Source organism: Myiozetetes cayanensis, unplaced genomic scaffold (genome assembly GCF_022539395.1).
Source record: "Myiozetetes cayanensis isolate MyiCay16 unplaced genomic scaffold, myiCay2020 scf33, whole genome shotgun sequence".
NCBI classification, from domain to species: domain Eukaryota; kingdom Metazoa; phylum Chordata; class Aves; order Passeriformes; family Tyrannidae; genus Myiozetetes; species Myiozetetes cayanensis.
Window position 1 is genome coordinate 2,667,501 of NW_026087555.1, and position 13,325 is coordinate 2,680,825.

The 13,325-nt window shown below is 37.1% G+C and overlaps 1 protein-coding gene across 2 annotated transcripts in view; it reads left to right on the forward strand.

The window, feature by feature from the left end:
• SLC10A7 (solute carrier family 10 member 7) overlaps nt 1-13,325 on the forward strand; it is a 147,025-nt gene that overhangs the window by 45,986 nt on the left and 87,714 nt on the right. For both annotated transcript variants that reach the window (XM_050327263.1, XM_050327264.1), the window contains exon 5: nt 3,452-3,490. In XM_050327263.1, coding sequence (XP_050183220.1) covers nt 3,452-3,490 — 39 coding nt within the window. The remainder of the gene's footprint in view (nt 1-3,451; nt 3,491-13,325) is intronic.

A 13,325-nucleotide genomic window follows, 5' to 3' on the forward strand; every position in this document is an offset into this window, starting at 1 on the left:
CTGCAGCAGAGGAAATTCCAGTTGTGTGTCAACAATTTCATTCGAATCCTGATAATAATGATAAAATGTTGTGGTTTGACCCAAGTGTTCCAAATGCTGCCAGTGTATCTTTTCCTTCATGCAGTCAGGTTACCTTATTATCAAAAGATATCTAGTCTAATAAATTCCAAGATACTTTAGTTTGATACCAAAATAAAAGGCCAAGGAACAGAGTTCAGAATGTATTCTGTATTTAATGCTATCGAAACCTAGACATGCTTGTTTGATTTGCTGCCTGGTCACATGTACTGGAAAGCTGTGTGTACTTGCTGCTGCATTTGGATACTCAGCTGAGGGGAAGTGCTCAGCCCCTTGGTTGTGGCCTTGCCTTTTTTTCATCTCATACTGACCTTTTTGCTGTGGATACTGTTCTTGGACCTTTTTGCTGTCACTGTTACAAATCTTAAGTGTTTTCCACACATATGTATTCCAGGATAAGGTGAGAGACAGGGTTGAAGCTTTGTGTTAGACTCAAGTGTGAGAGGAGGAAAAAAAATCCTCCCTGGAAATGGAGACCATGAGAATAGTGGCACTGGGCTTGAGAAAACAGAGTTGACTGAAATTGTACCTGCCTAATGGTAAGTAAGTTTGTTGTTTAGTGGAGCTAGTTGTGTACTACTGTAAGCTCAAGCAGGGCTGCACGTGTTCTTCTGTGCTTGCCCTGTTAGGAATTACTGGCACTGACTCCCAGCCATGCCTCTGAATTGATATGAGTTTGAATAATTTGTCTAGTTATTAGAACTGCTGCTTTTGAATGCGATCTGACCTTACATTTCAATATGTGGCTGTGCATTTACCTTTGGAAAGGATCTTACCATTGATTTTGTAAAGAACTCTCCCCTCTTGTTAGTGGTAACTGCAGTGAATGGTTTGCAAACATACGCAAATCTGAAGATAGAGTATTAAAAGACATGTAAATGTTTTCATGTTTCATTGTTTCATTTAAGCAGACTTCAGATAACTTGGTATCTGTTGAAGCACGAAAAGAGCAAACACTAAAAAAAAGTTATACAATAGTAGTGACTAATAAATGTTTCAACTAGAAAATTAAGAGCTTGGCTGTATCATGTGTCAGCACTAATGTTTGTTTGTATCATCCCTCTAAGGATTTCAGAGTGCTTTTTAAGGAGTGAATTAACTTTGACAATGCCCTGTGAGGTATATATCCTTCTTGATAGAAGACAGTTGGAAGCACAAAAGTGTTTAAATTCTACAGGGTCATGCTACTAGGTATGTTTAATTACAAATTGGAGTGGTTGATTCAGTTTGCTACCAGTTTGTTCAAGCTGAAGCAGAATCACAAATATAAGCCCCATGTTTGTGATTATGAGAAAAATTTACTTCTAAGTTTATTTTGCAGGGGAAATGTTTGTGAAGAAAACTGCAGATAGAGTAAATGACATGTGTTAAGTCATCCCTCACTGAGCCAAATAATCTGAACAGTTATAGCTTAATTTGCCATCTTCTTGATTTGTTTTCCTTTTCTTTTGCCTTTAATGAGCAATTAATCATGTACTATGGGTAATTTCTGACACTTTAGAGAAAGGGAATTAGAAATTGCAAACTAGTGTACCACCAACCAGTCATGAACTTCTGCACGTGACTGGCTGGATAACTGAAGCATAAAATTTGTCCAAGATTTTTGTCTTAGTACCTGTTACATGCTTGAGAATACTTAATAATTCCAGATGGATCAGGACGGAAGAAAGAAAAAGTTTGATAATGGCCAAAATATTGCCACTGTAGAACCATCTAGTATCTCTCCTTAACACCTTTCCAGGTACAGAATTTCTCCTGGAAGTGGAACTATAGCCTGTTTTAAGTAAAAAAATGTCTTGTCTCTAGATATACCTGAAATCAGCACTGGTAGCCATGCTCTAGTGCTCTAGGTTTGTGTGGATGAGTGTAATGTGTCTCTGCTTTGCTACGTGAAAGTATCAGCTGCACAGATTCAAATATAGGAAGAAAATCCTAATTTAATTCACACTTGTTGAAGAATTGTTGTTTAAACTACTCACTCTTCGTTTCAGCTATGATCTCTGGCAAGAGAAACTGTTTGGACTTGTGCCTCTTTTTTGTATGTTCAAAAAAGAAATGCTGATGAGAAAGAGGTGTTAAAATATGTTACTGTAGTTTACAACTGTCAACTATGATGTTTTATTTAGCTGTATCTATTCAGATGCTCCCTCTGCAACATGGAGTGCCATATGCCATTGTCCCTGTTAGTAAGCAAGTCAGCAAAGGTTTCCCAGTCTGCATTTGTTTTTGTATTTGGGCCACTGAGGAGCTGTGGTCCAGTGCCATCTTTTATTGATAGGGCCAGCAGAGGAGGAATCTAATGAAATTATCAAAGCTTTGAATTAATTATGAACTTGAATAAGAAAGCTAAGCTCTCTAGAGCCAAGGATCTCATTACCCATTCATTTTCATTGCATCCTCTTATGGAGCAGAAGGCAGGTTCAGCTACGGCTCCTACCCTGATTTTGGACTTTATTCAAACTTACTAAACTCACTAGCATCCACTTGTTATTAATCTGTGGCTGGAAGTGTCCAGGGTGATTAATTTGACTCTGCTCTAAGTCGGCACGTAAATGGTAGATTTCCCTCCTCCCTTTGCTCTTTGCTGTGTGGCTTTTCATCATCAGACTGGCTGACATACAAGAGTTTCTGTTCTTTCTTGGTAACTGGGGAAAGCTATGCAAGACTCAAGTTTTAACTTCCTGGAATTTAATGAATTCATATTAAGAAATAATACTGCTACCATATATTTCCTGGATATTTAGGTAAGCACAAACACTTATAAAGTCATTATCGGAATTGTTTACTTTCTTATTTTAAAGGACTATGGTGTTAAAAAGTAATGACATTTTGGCCTCAGAAGTATGGGGTCATTGTGATTGTGGGTTTTTTGGTGTTTCTATTTTAAATTTGTCAGTCAAACAACAAAAGCTTCTCTATCTGTGAATACTTTAGTGATGAACTATTAAATCAGTTTGTTTACCTCATTAAAACTATTAAAAGACAGCATTTTAGTTAAATTGGATTATGTTCCTTTTAATTAATATGTCAGTCTATAAAGATGTTCCTGGCAAATTAGAGCCAAAGCAGTGAGACCAAGCTTCTGTGTAATATTCTTAGTTCTTGTGGATATTCCTCTTCAATCTATCAGCAAGGATTTTCTTGTCTTCCTGCTTTTGTCTGTTTCAGCACATTATTTATGAATGCATAAATTAGAAGCTATCAGTCTTCATAAGTTACAGGCCACTGGCAATTTTTTAAGCAGTGGTTAACTGCCTGATGGTCTCTGTGTATGTGTATTTGGAGAATCTAATAGCTTGTTGTGCAGGAGAATAACATTTCGTTCTTGTTCTGTAGCTATTGGTGATATTTATCTTTTTTTTTTCCTCTTCAGGCAGCTGCTATATTTAATTCCGCTTTTGGAAGTTTTTTGGTAAGTAATACAGTATTTACAGAAGTGCTTTAACAGTCTTATTTTTAACAGTATCATTGGTATGTCTGTATTTTTCACGTAGTTATTGGTGGAATTCTGCCATTCAAATGACAAAAAAAAATTTGCAAAATCTTTCAGTTTATGTCACCATGCCATTAAATACAGATATTACAATTTCTTTTCTTGAGAAAAGTAATGAATAAATTGTCTCTGCTCTTGGTAAATTAATAATGTGTAAACATATCTTAATTTTCTCCTTAATGGGTTAACAGTATCTGTTATTATGCAGATGTTTCAGACATGAGCATCAATATATTGATTTTTCTAATAAGGCCCATCCAATACTCATTATTTTCTATCAAGAGGCCATGGATTTTGAAAAGAAAACATGACCTAGCTGATCAGAGAGTAGATGCTAATTTACTCAGTGACTTGTCATTTGTTTAGCATATTTTACTGTCAGTGGAGCTACTCAGTGTCTCTGAGGAACACACTAAAATAGCTGGATATGGAAAGCAATCAATCCAGCTGGAAATATAAGTGTGTCTTTAAAAAGCAAAAGCAGTATTTGTGGTCCTCATGATCTACAAACATTTGGGAAGGGCACTGTAAAGAACACTATATCTGTGAAGAAAGGAAGAATAGATTTCTTTTATTGATGTGTTGTTTAGAAAGATACTGATGAATATTAAATAAAAAATTATTTTATATGTTGGCAAGCTACTATGACTATTTTACTTATTCAGGCAGCTAATAATTGAATTTGTTCTTATTTACTAAAATTTACGCATGTTTAAAAGTGTCTGTTTGGGATTTCAGTCTTGTGTCCCCAGAAGGAGGGTTGTGATGAATAAAATGAATAATGACAAAAGAATTCAAATTAGGAAATTAAAATCAAAAATTTTTATTTTCTTTTTTTTTTTTTTTTTAATGGGAAGCTGACATTTAGCATTTTAAGTATGAAAGGCTGGACTGCCGAGAGAGAAAGTCACATGGCATTTTGAAGTTATTGTGCTGCTGCTTTTTTGAGGGACCAGGTTAAAGTTAGGAGGGTGGATGTAAGTTTTTATTTTTGGGTATAGATGACCATTCATGTTTTTAAAATAACAATTCTTAAATACTTATCCTTTTTTGTCACTTATCATGTCCTTCCTTCTTCAATGGGAAGAAGGCCTTTTCTGCCTCAAACTGTGGAATCCCAGTGTTGGAGCAGCTCTTGACTCTGTGTGTGCGTGATATTTTCTCTTATTGCTTGACCTGAGCCCCAGTTTCTCTGCTGTCCTTGGCTTTCAGTTCAAGAGGTTTCTGTGAATACCCAAAGGCTCAGCTCAGCTGACATGAGGAGATGTCTTTTGACTTAGAAAAAGAATTTAGGCTGCACTGCATCCAACAACAATACTGCCTCCTAGTAAAGCAACAGAGACATATTTTTAATTTCTAGTACCTGTTTTTAGCTCTTTGAGGAAATCTCAGTTAAAGAAGCTCAGCTAGTTCATGTGTTCATGCAATACTACTAATTTTGGTTTTGATCTCAGTCCATGATCACTGGAAAGTTCTGCTTACATGTAATTACCTCACTTCACTTTTCATTCACTTCAGATCTTTTCGGAAGTCCTGGAGCAGCATTACAGTAAACTTAAAAAAATTCCCAGGAAAGACTTTTCAAAAATATGAAATATCAGCTAGAATGAAACCACAGTACCACCTGATTTTTTTTCTCGTTACTGATTTTTTAAAAATAAAATCGTACAGACACTGGCCACTATTAAGTTACAAATATGTCCACACACTTAAATGTTTGTTGTGGTATTCTGGTTTGAAATCATGGTTCTGTAGGGAATATGTATTTATGACAGAAAACAGATCACAAATATGTTTACTGAAAGCTTTGTTCTTAGAAGCTTTTTCAGCTATGAAAGGATAAACCTTATGACTGAAAATGCAATGGGGTAATAGTAAGCCAGGGACTGTAATAAGTAGTCAGTTGTTTATCAGTTTCACAGTGGTGTAGGTCCATGGCCTTTAACTGAGTGGCTCCAGATGTGGAACACTAGCATATGGTCACTTACAAAGTAAGTTTTCTGTTGAAAAACTGGCAAAGCATTAAAAACATATGTGTGTGTATGTACATTCACACGCACTTCTTTGAAGTCAAAACTGTTCTATGAAATGTAAAAATAATTGACCTGTTTCTGAAAAGATAATGGAAGGTCCTAGTTGTGGTGGTGGTGGTGGAAATCCAGCAGTTTATATTGTTGCCTAACTTAGGTTCAATACCTACAGCCAAACCTATATGTCTTACATCTGTAATTCATGATGAATCTAAATCACATTTGTGGTTTTTTACTGGTGTCTGATGATGAGCTGTATGTGAAGAGGCTTAGATGCAGTCATATAGCTATGTGACCAAACCTTATAGTTACATGTCTTGGAGATAATTTGGAAGACTGTGATCCTGGCTAGGCTGAAATTTTTTTATGTTCCTTTTTACAATGTGTAGCGCATGGGCAGGTTGCTGCACTTGTGGGCAGCCCTGACCAAACCAGGATAGTGTGTTGTGTGTTTTCATACTATGCCCTGTGGGGCAGTGCCTTGTGTATAATGGTGTGAAACAGGCTGATTTAAAGGGACTGAAAGATGTTCTATGCTGTTTACTCTTCCTGCCCCCCTCTCCTTTTTTTTCCCTTAAGAGTATGAAATGGTCCTCGAGAAGTTAAATTAAAATAAGTTGTGGAACAAAATGTCTGCAAGAAAAGACTCAGCATAATGTTAGAATTACACTGGTATGAACTTATTCAGATAAAACAGAACATGTTGTGAAATGCAAAATGTAGAAATGCCAAATATGTCTTGGTGAGCAGAAATACACTTGAATTGAGCATCTGGAGGTGTTTTCAGCAGTAAAGAGATTTACAAAAACTACCAACCAACCCTAAAGTAATTCCTTTGAAACTCCACCAAAGCCCATATTCCTATAAATATGCAGACAAAACAATGCATGGAATGATACTGTACATATTTACTTTATTTTATTGACTTAGCTTAATAATGTCCCAGGTCTAATTAAAACACAGTGTTTGAATGAACTGATTGTTACAGAAAAGTGTTTTTATATAGCTAGATTAGTAATAACTAACGATAGATGAATTCAATTTACATAAATTTCAGCCAAGAGAATATTTAGACTCATACCGCAGAGGATTGCTTGGAGTTGGGTAGTTCATATCATTACCTCCTCCCCTCGTTTAAACAGTTTGGTTTACAATAATTGTGTAACATAATAAGTGATTTCAGCTTTTCCTCTTAATGATGTTTTCATAAAATCTGATAGAGTTTTACTAATACTGGGTGGCTGGTTATCACAAGATTGCACACAAATGCATGATTAGATCTGCTGAGGTAACTGCTTCCATTTGTAGGAGAGGATGCTTTGGCACCTAAAGGCTAAAGAAATTACCTGGGATGTTAAGTATTAAGTCTGCTGAGATTCTTAATATTGTATGCATTATCATGCTTCCGAAGCATTTCTGTTCTCTTCTAGAAGATAAAAACAAGTGCTTGTTATTGTCCAAACCACAGAGTAATAAGCAGGAGACTGCAAAACATGCTGTGCTAATGGTTGTTCCATGGTGTTTTCCTGAGTGGCAGCAACTGTGACTTTGTTCACCAAGGCATAACCTGTCACTGAGGTTGTTCTTGCATTGAAGTGGAGACACTTGGTTGAGAGCTACACTCAGTTTGCAGTGACAATATGATGCCAGGTGCGTGGAGGAAGGAGAGGGCCTAAAGTCCAGAACAGTATGTCCTCACAAAATGCTCTGCACTGTTAGACTAGGCTAGTCTTGTCTAATCTCTTTCCACTTGTCCTTAATCTCCTTTTTCCTTGAGACAGTGGGCTTGGAAATCTATGAGAATATCCAGCTTGGGATCTGAGTCAGTGTTGTCTTTGGTGCCTTGAGGTTATGAACAGTAAGTATGAAAGGAGTCATTGGCTTGACCTTAAGCAAAGAACTGTAACCAAGATCTGAAGGTCTGCGGTGACAGGAAATCAAGAAGAAAAGAGAGGATTTAGAGGACTTGCTCTGGTGACCACTGCACTCCTGAGCAAACAGCACAAAGGGCAACTGAAAAACTGAAGTGTTGGTTGAAACTTCCTCCAGTGCTGTCTTGGATTAGCTTTGCTTTCTCTCTTGAAATATATTAGGTGAAATAAGGTGTGTGTCCAGCCTACATAACTCAGTCTGAAGGGAGAAACTTGTTTCAGGTGCCCATCATTCCATTCATCTCTGTCCAAACTATGTGGTTTTGTTCTTTTATCTGACTGTCTTTCAGAGAGGACAGAGCTGATTCATATAGTTAAAAAAAACTCAAATAATTTTTGGAGCAGTAACATGGCTAATTAGATCAAGGCTAGTGTTTTTATTTACATTGTCTTCCAAATGAAAGCTAAAGCAAGCAGAGAACAGGAATGTTAGCTTCTCACATATACACAAAGCTTAGTCAGTTAATGAAAATGTATGGAATTCTTATCTAGTCTGGTTTAGCAGGCATAATGATTTACACAGCCTGACAGCACTAGTGCAGCAAGTAAATGCATTAGTCACAGTGTCCATTTTTCTTGCAAATTTGTGACACAGATTTAATTATGGGAATGACCAGCAACTTACAAATCTAATTTTGGTAGGCTGAGCCAACTTTTTTATTTTAATAACAATGGATTTTTTAGCAATGATTTCATTACCATTTAAAGAAATCCAACCATATGGAAATAACCAATTGGCTGAATTTGTTTACTTTATTTTACCTTAATGGATGTTGAATAGCTTAGGTCTGTTTGGGTTTTTTTATTATCACTTTTTTATTTTAGATATTTCAAGATAAATATTCTTATTTGGTTTAATTATTTCTAGCACAGACGTTGTAAATATTTTTCTAAAATCAGGCAAATGTTTGTATACCACTTTGTTCCCTCTTAATTCTGTCATTTTAGCAGGAAAAGGGGCAGAACAGTCATCTGGGATTCCCTTTTTTACTGTTTATATGAAAATCTTGCCAGGAAGTCTGTTCACAACAGGTGCTGAATTATAGATTCAGTCTTGTTTAATTTCAAAGTCAAGCTGCTTTATGGTGTACCACCTCACTCTTAGAAGTGGTCTCTTCTTCCTCTCTGAAGCAGTACAGTGGTGCTGCTGGTCTGTGCTCTGAACTTGTTTTGGGTAGTTCTCAAAGTCCTGGGCAAGTTCTCTCTTAATCAGCCACTTGGGAAGCTACCTCATCCTTGAAGGATGGGTTTTTGCATGAGTGGGAATGGCAGATCTCAGCAGGAGCAAGCTTTTGGACCAGATATTATGAACCTGACTGGAAGAGTTTATATTTCATGGAATTTAAATTATCTTGGGAGCCACTTGTGTTGTCTTACTGTAACTTTTTCTTATTTTCTGGCTGGTGCTTGGTTCTCTTGCCATTATTTAACATCCTCAGTTTGATTTCTGCTGCTCGATCTGAAATCTCAATCTAAGTTTGGGCATTGTTGGCTGTGTGCAGGTATGCCAAGTAACTTTTCAAAACACATAGGCCTTCACTCTTGCTATGTCCCTGTGCTTCCAGTGTGCAGCATGCTTGGTTTAATTACCTGAGTTTGAGTTAGTTCGTACTATTTTGGTACAAGCAAGGCAGAGTAATAAAGCTCACTGTGAAAGAGACCCCTTAGCATGAGCTTAAAAAAAGAGCCTTGACACAGATGCTTATTTTGAGGGATAGCCAGGCATGTGCACCCATCCCAATATTCATTCATGGATCTTGTCTCTCTCTCTGTAAGCCAAATTGACAGAGTGGGTATCGGTTAGAATGAGGTACAGAATTTTTTACAAAATAAACAAAACCCTGCTTGTCTATGAGTGATGCTGAACTCCTTTAAAATAAAATAAAAAAAACCCAAACAACAAAACAGAGCAAGTGTAAAAGTGTGATACTCAAAGAGAAGTAAATGAGATCTTGCTCCCAAGGGATTGAGAGAAACCGGGTAGGGGGGATAACTGGAAATCTGAGTGTTGTAACACCTACTGTGTGGTCTCTCAGCCACAGTCGATTTGAAAAGACCAATTAAGTCAGTAGGGATTTACACGGTCAGCCAGAGCAGACTGAGAACCAGTAAACAAATAACAACACTGCTGTTGGTTTTCTCTGAAATGTTAGGGAGAAGGAGGGCAGGTAACAGTAATCAGGAGGAAAGAAAATGTGCTGTCAAGTACTCAAAAAAGTGTGTCCTCTAGAAGGCCAGTGATTAGTCCCTGATTTTTTTTTTTTCCCCCTAGTGGCTAAGAGGAAAATGCATTGAAATTTACATAATAACAAAAAATGAAACCATTAGCTGTTGAATGTATGTGGGCTGTAGCTGGGCTTAGGGCTTTCTTAGTTTTCCCATTAGCTTTTGCTGCTGATCAATTAATTCATCTTGCCTGGTCTTATGGGACCAAGCAGCCAGTTCTGCCAAAAAAAGTTTGTTTAAAGGTAGCAATAAGTAGGCCATTAAATATGTTATCTTTGCAGCCCCAAAATAATGAACTACTACCTTTCTAAAGATAAAGATATTTGGGTATTCTGTTTTCTCCACTTTTCTGCTTCTTCCACTTTCCCATATGACAGCTATCAGTAACTAGAATCTTTTTTCTTGCACCTACTTTTTGGGTCAGCAACCCCATCTAGTGCTCTTGCTTGGTGTGGTACTTGGTGACAGCTTTCAAGAAAGTACATTGAATCCTGCCCCATCATTGCTGTTTTAATCAATTAACAGGCTCTTAGGGTAAGAAAGAGCTGAGGATATATGTACCAGTAGCATTTCTTGAGTTAGTAAAACAAGAAGCAAAGGTGGAAGTTGCTGGAGAAAATTCAGAGGCAGAATTCAGGGTTGAAAATTGAATTCATTGTTGAAATTTGAAAAGAGAAAAGTGAGAACTGAAGCAGCTTTATTCTTCCAGTCCGATTGTCACCTATGAATTGCAAAGTACAAGGGGGGAAGTTTCAGGAGCTAAGACTGGGCACTCAAAGTACCTTAAATTTTATGGTCTGACACCTTTCTTCTGATCAGTGTGGGGAAACTGGAAATGAAAGTGCCTATGTGACTATGGTACAGTCATCTCTCTTGTTAATTGAGGTTTAATACTGGAAATTTATAAAAAGCTTGATTCATTTTAAATGAAAGCTAATGAATTACAGAACCAAAAGAGATATACACTTTGGTAACTATCATTTGGAGAACATCTAGAGAAGGAAATATATGTGTTTAATATTATATAATCAGGTGATTTGTCAGATTAGTATGTAAATCAAATCTGTACTGATACACAGTTTTAGCATAAAATCACTTTGTTGTCTAAGATTACTTATGTCATAATTACCAAAATCAGTCATTGCCCTCTTTACTGTGAAAATATAGTATTTTTGTCAAAAGAATATACTTGTTTTGGGCTATTTTTTTCTGGTTCTGCTTACGGTTGTTAATGGTCAGGACTTGGGAAAAAACACAAACAATTGCCCCAGGGTGAAACTTGTGTGCAGATCATAATGTTGAAAGGTTATGGTACTAGTTTGTGATGTTTTCTTGTCTTCTGTTTTGCAACAGTTTCCTGTGTTTTCCCTTCAAATCAAAGAAACTGCAGTTAAGAGGAAGAAATATCACTTGTTTTGTTATAAAGTGAGATCAGGATGTCTGACTTGTAGTTAGGTCGCTGAACCTTGTGTCATGGAACAGTGTCATATCACTTGAAATTAGTTTTAAAAAAGGTTTACATCAAAATGCTGCTTTATTTTGTTTTGAGAAGTTCTTGGAGAAATATTTATGTGCTTTGTGCAAAAAGGGAAAAATTTACACTACAAAACTTTGAACAGTTTATTTATAAAACAAGATTTAAAGTTCTTGCAAATACTTAGTTTTGTCTGTGGGAACCAAGTGTTTGAATTTATTGGTCCTTTATGTTAGGTAGGTTGGTGCATGAAGGAGAAATTGAGAAGGGAGGCAGTATGAAAGACAATTTGCTTTTTATTTTGCCCTCTCTGTAGTATCTTTTAATACTGGAAGATGCATTCCTCTGCATTTCTCTAGGGTTGTGGTTGTACACAAACATGTAGTCATTTGGCCTGATTTAAGGGTAAATGTTCCCTGCGGACAGATTTGGAAATGCACAAAATATATAATTTTCTCCCACACTTTTAAAAAATTCATCAAAAGGAAATGAAAATGTTTTTAGAATCTGCTGTTAATGTTCTCCCCCAATGTTTTAGCTGCTGATAGAAATGGAGCGATGTTCTTTCCTCCGTGCTGCAGCTTTTAGTCACCTGCATGAGAAAAGCGTGTGGTGGGGTGAGAGGGAGTGAAGAGAAATCATCCCTTCCTTTAGACAAGGATAATTAAGCCCCTCTTACCTTAAGTTGCCTCTTTGGGGGAGCAAAAATATCCTAAACGCATTAAGTTATTAAGCTTCTTGATTTTTGGCCCAAAACAGATTAAAGCTCTTCCTGGATTTTTTCCTGAGGTTCTTCTCTATCTGACCTAACAATGCCTGTTCGAAACTCAGCAGTCCATGAGTAGGCAACCCTCAGTCTCTAGGGGTGAAAACAGGAGGGATGTCATTATTACTGTAAGTTGTGGGGCTGGAAATCATTCCCCTTGCTGTCAGGGTGACAAATACTGTCTTCATGGACGTGCCAGAGGTTAGGTCAAAAGCTTTCACGAAGTCTTTGCAAGTAAAGGCATGGTTATAAAACTGGAGCTTCCTTTGGAAATTTGTCTTTATTATTTATTGTTGGCCTTTTAAAAGTCAGTTTTGGGAAACCATCATGATCCTTCAGTATGAGGCAGGAATAGATCGGGATTTCTTTTTAATAACTGTACTTGTGTTGTCGCTGAGAGGCTCCCTTCATTATTATTTTGCTTTATCTTCTTTTCCGAACAACCTCCACCTTTTGTCCTTAACGACACAAATTTGTAAAGACCAATTATTGTAAAGGAGGGGGCGAAATATTTTAGTTTATGACCTGTCATTACTTGGCTTCTTTTAGCACTGTTCTGTCAGCGGCGTAGATTTGTCATTTTAATTTCATGTAAAAGTAAACAAACAAAAACCAACAACAAAGCACTTCAAACCTCAACCAAATCCAAACAATCTTGGAGTTAATTCCACAAGGCTCAGGCTTGCTCACACAGTTTATCACCTTTCTGCCATGACATGTGAGCAAATGCATCTCCCAGCATCCTGTTTCCTCCACCTTCATTTCAATTCTCCACCCACCTACCCCTGGTTACTTTCCTGCAATAAGTAAATAGTTTATTTGTTGTTTCTACTTTCTAAAAGAGATTGTATCACAAAATTCCTTTTCTAAAATACTTTCTGAAGGTGCCTTTTTAGTCACCTCCAGTGTAAGGTCTTGTTGCAAGAAGAGTTGGTTATGTGATGTCCTTTCCCTTTAGCTGGTGTACGATCAGACTAGATGACCATCCGACTTATCTATGACAAACTCAATATGCTGTACAAAGTGAGGTCACACCCTGAAAAGACTCTATATGGGCCCTGACAGGGTGAAACATTTGAAAATTTGCTATTTTTCATTTCCAAATAAAAAGAATTATTTTTACTTGTATTTTAATTGGGTGATCATGTAAAATAGAAAATTTTGTGTGTTGATATAGGAAGACAGTATGTTCATATAGGGAGCCCCTGGTGGTCTAGTGGTTAAGGGCGCTGTCACCGCCGAGGCCCGGGTTCGATTCCTGGTCAGGAACACTCCCCGGGCAGATGGAGCTCGTTAGCCCTGTAAAGGCAACCCATCTACGTCCTGA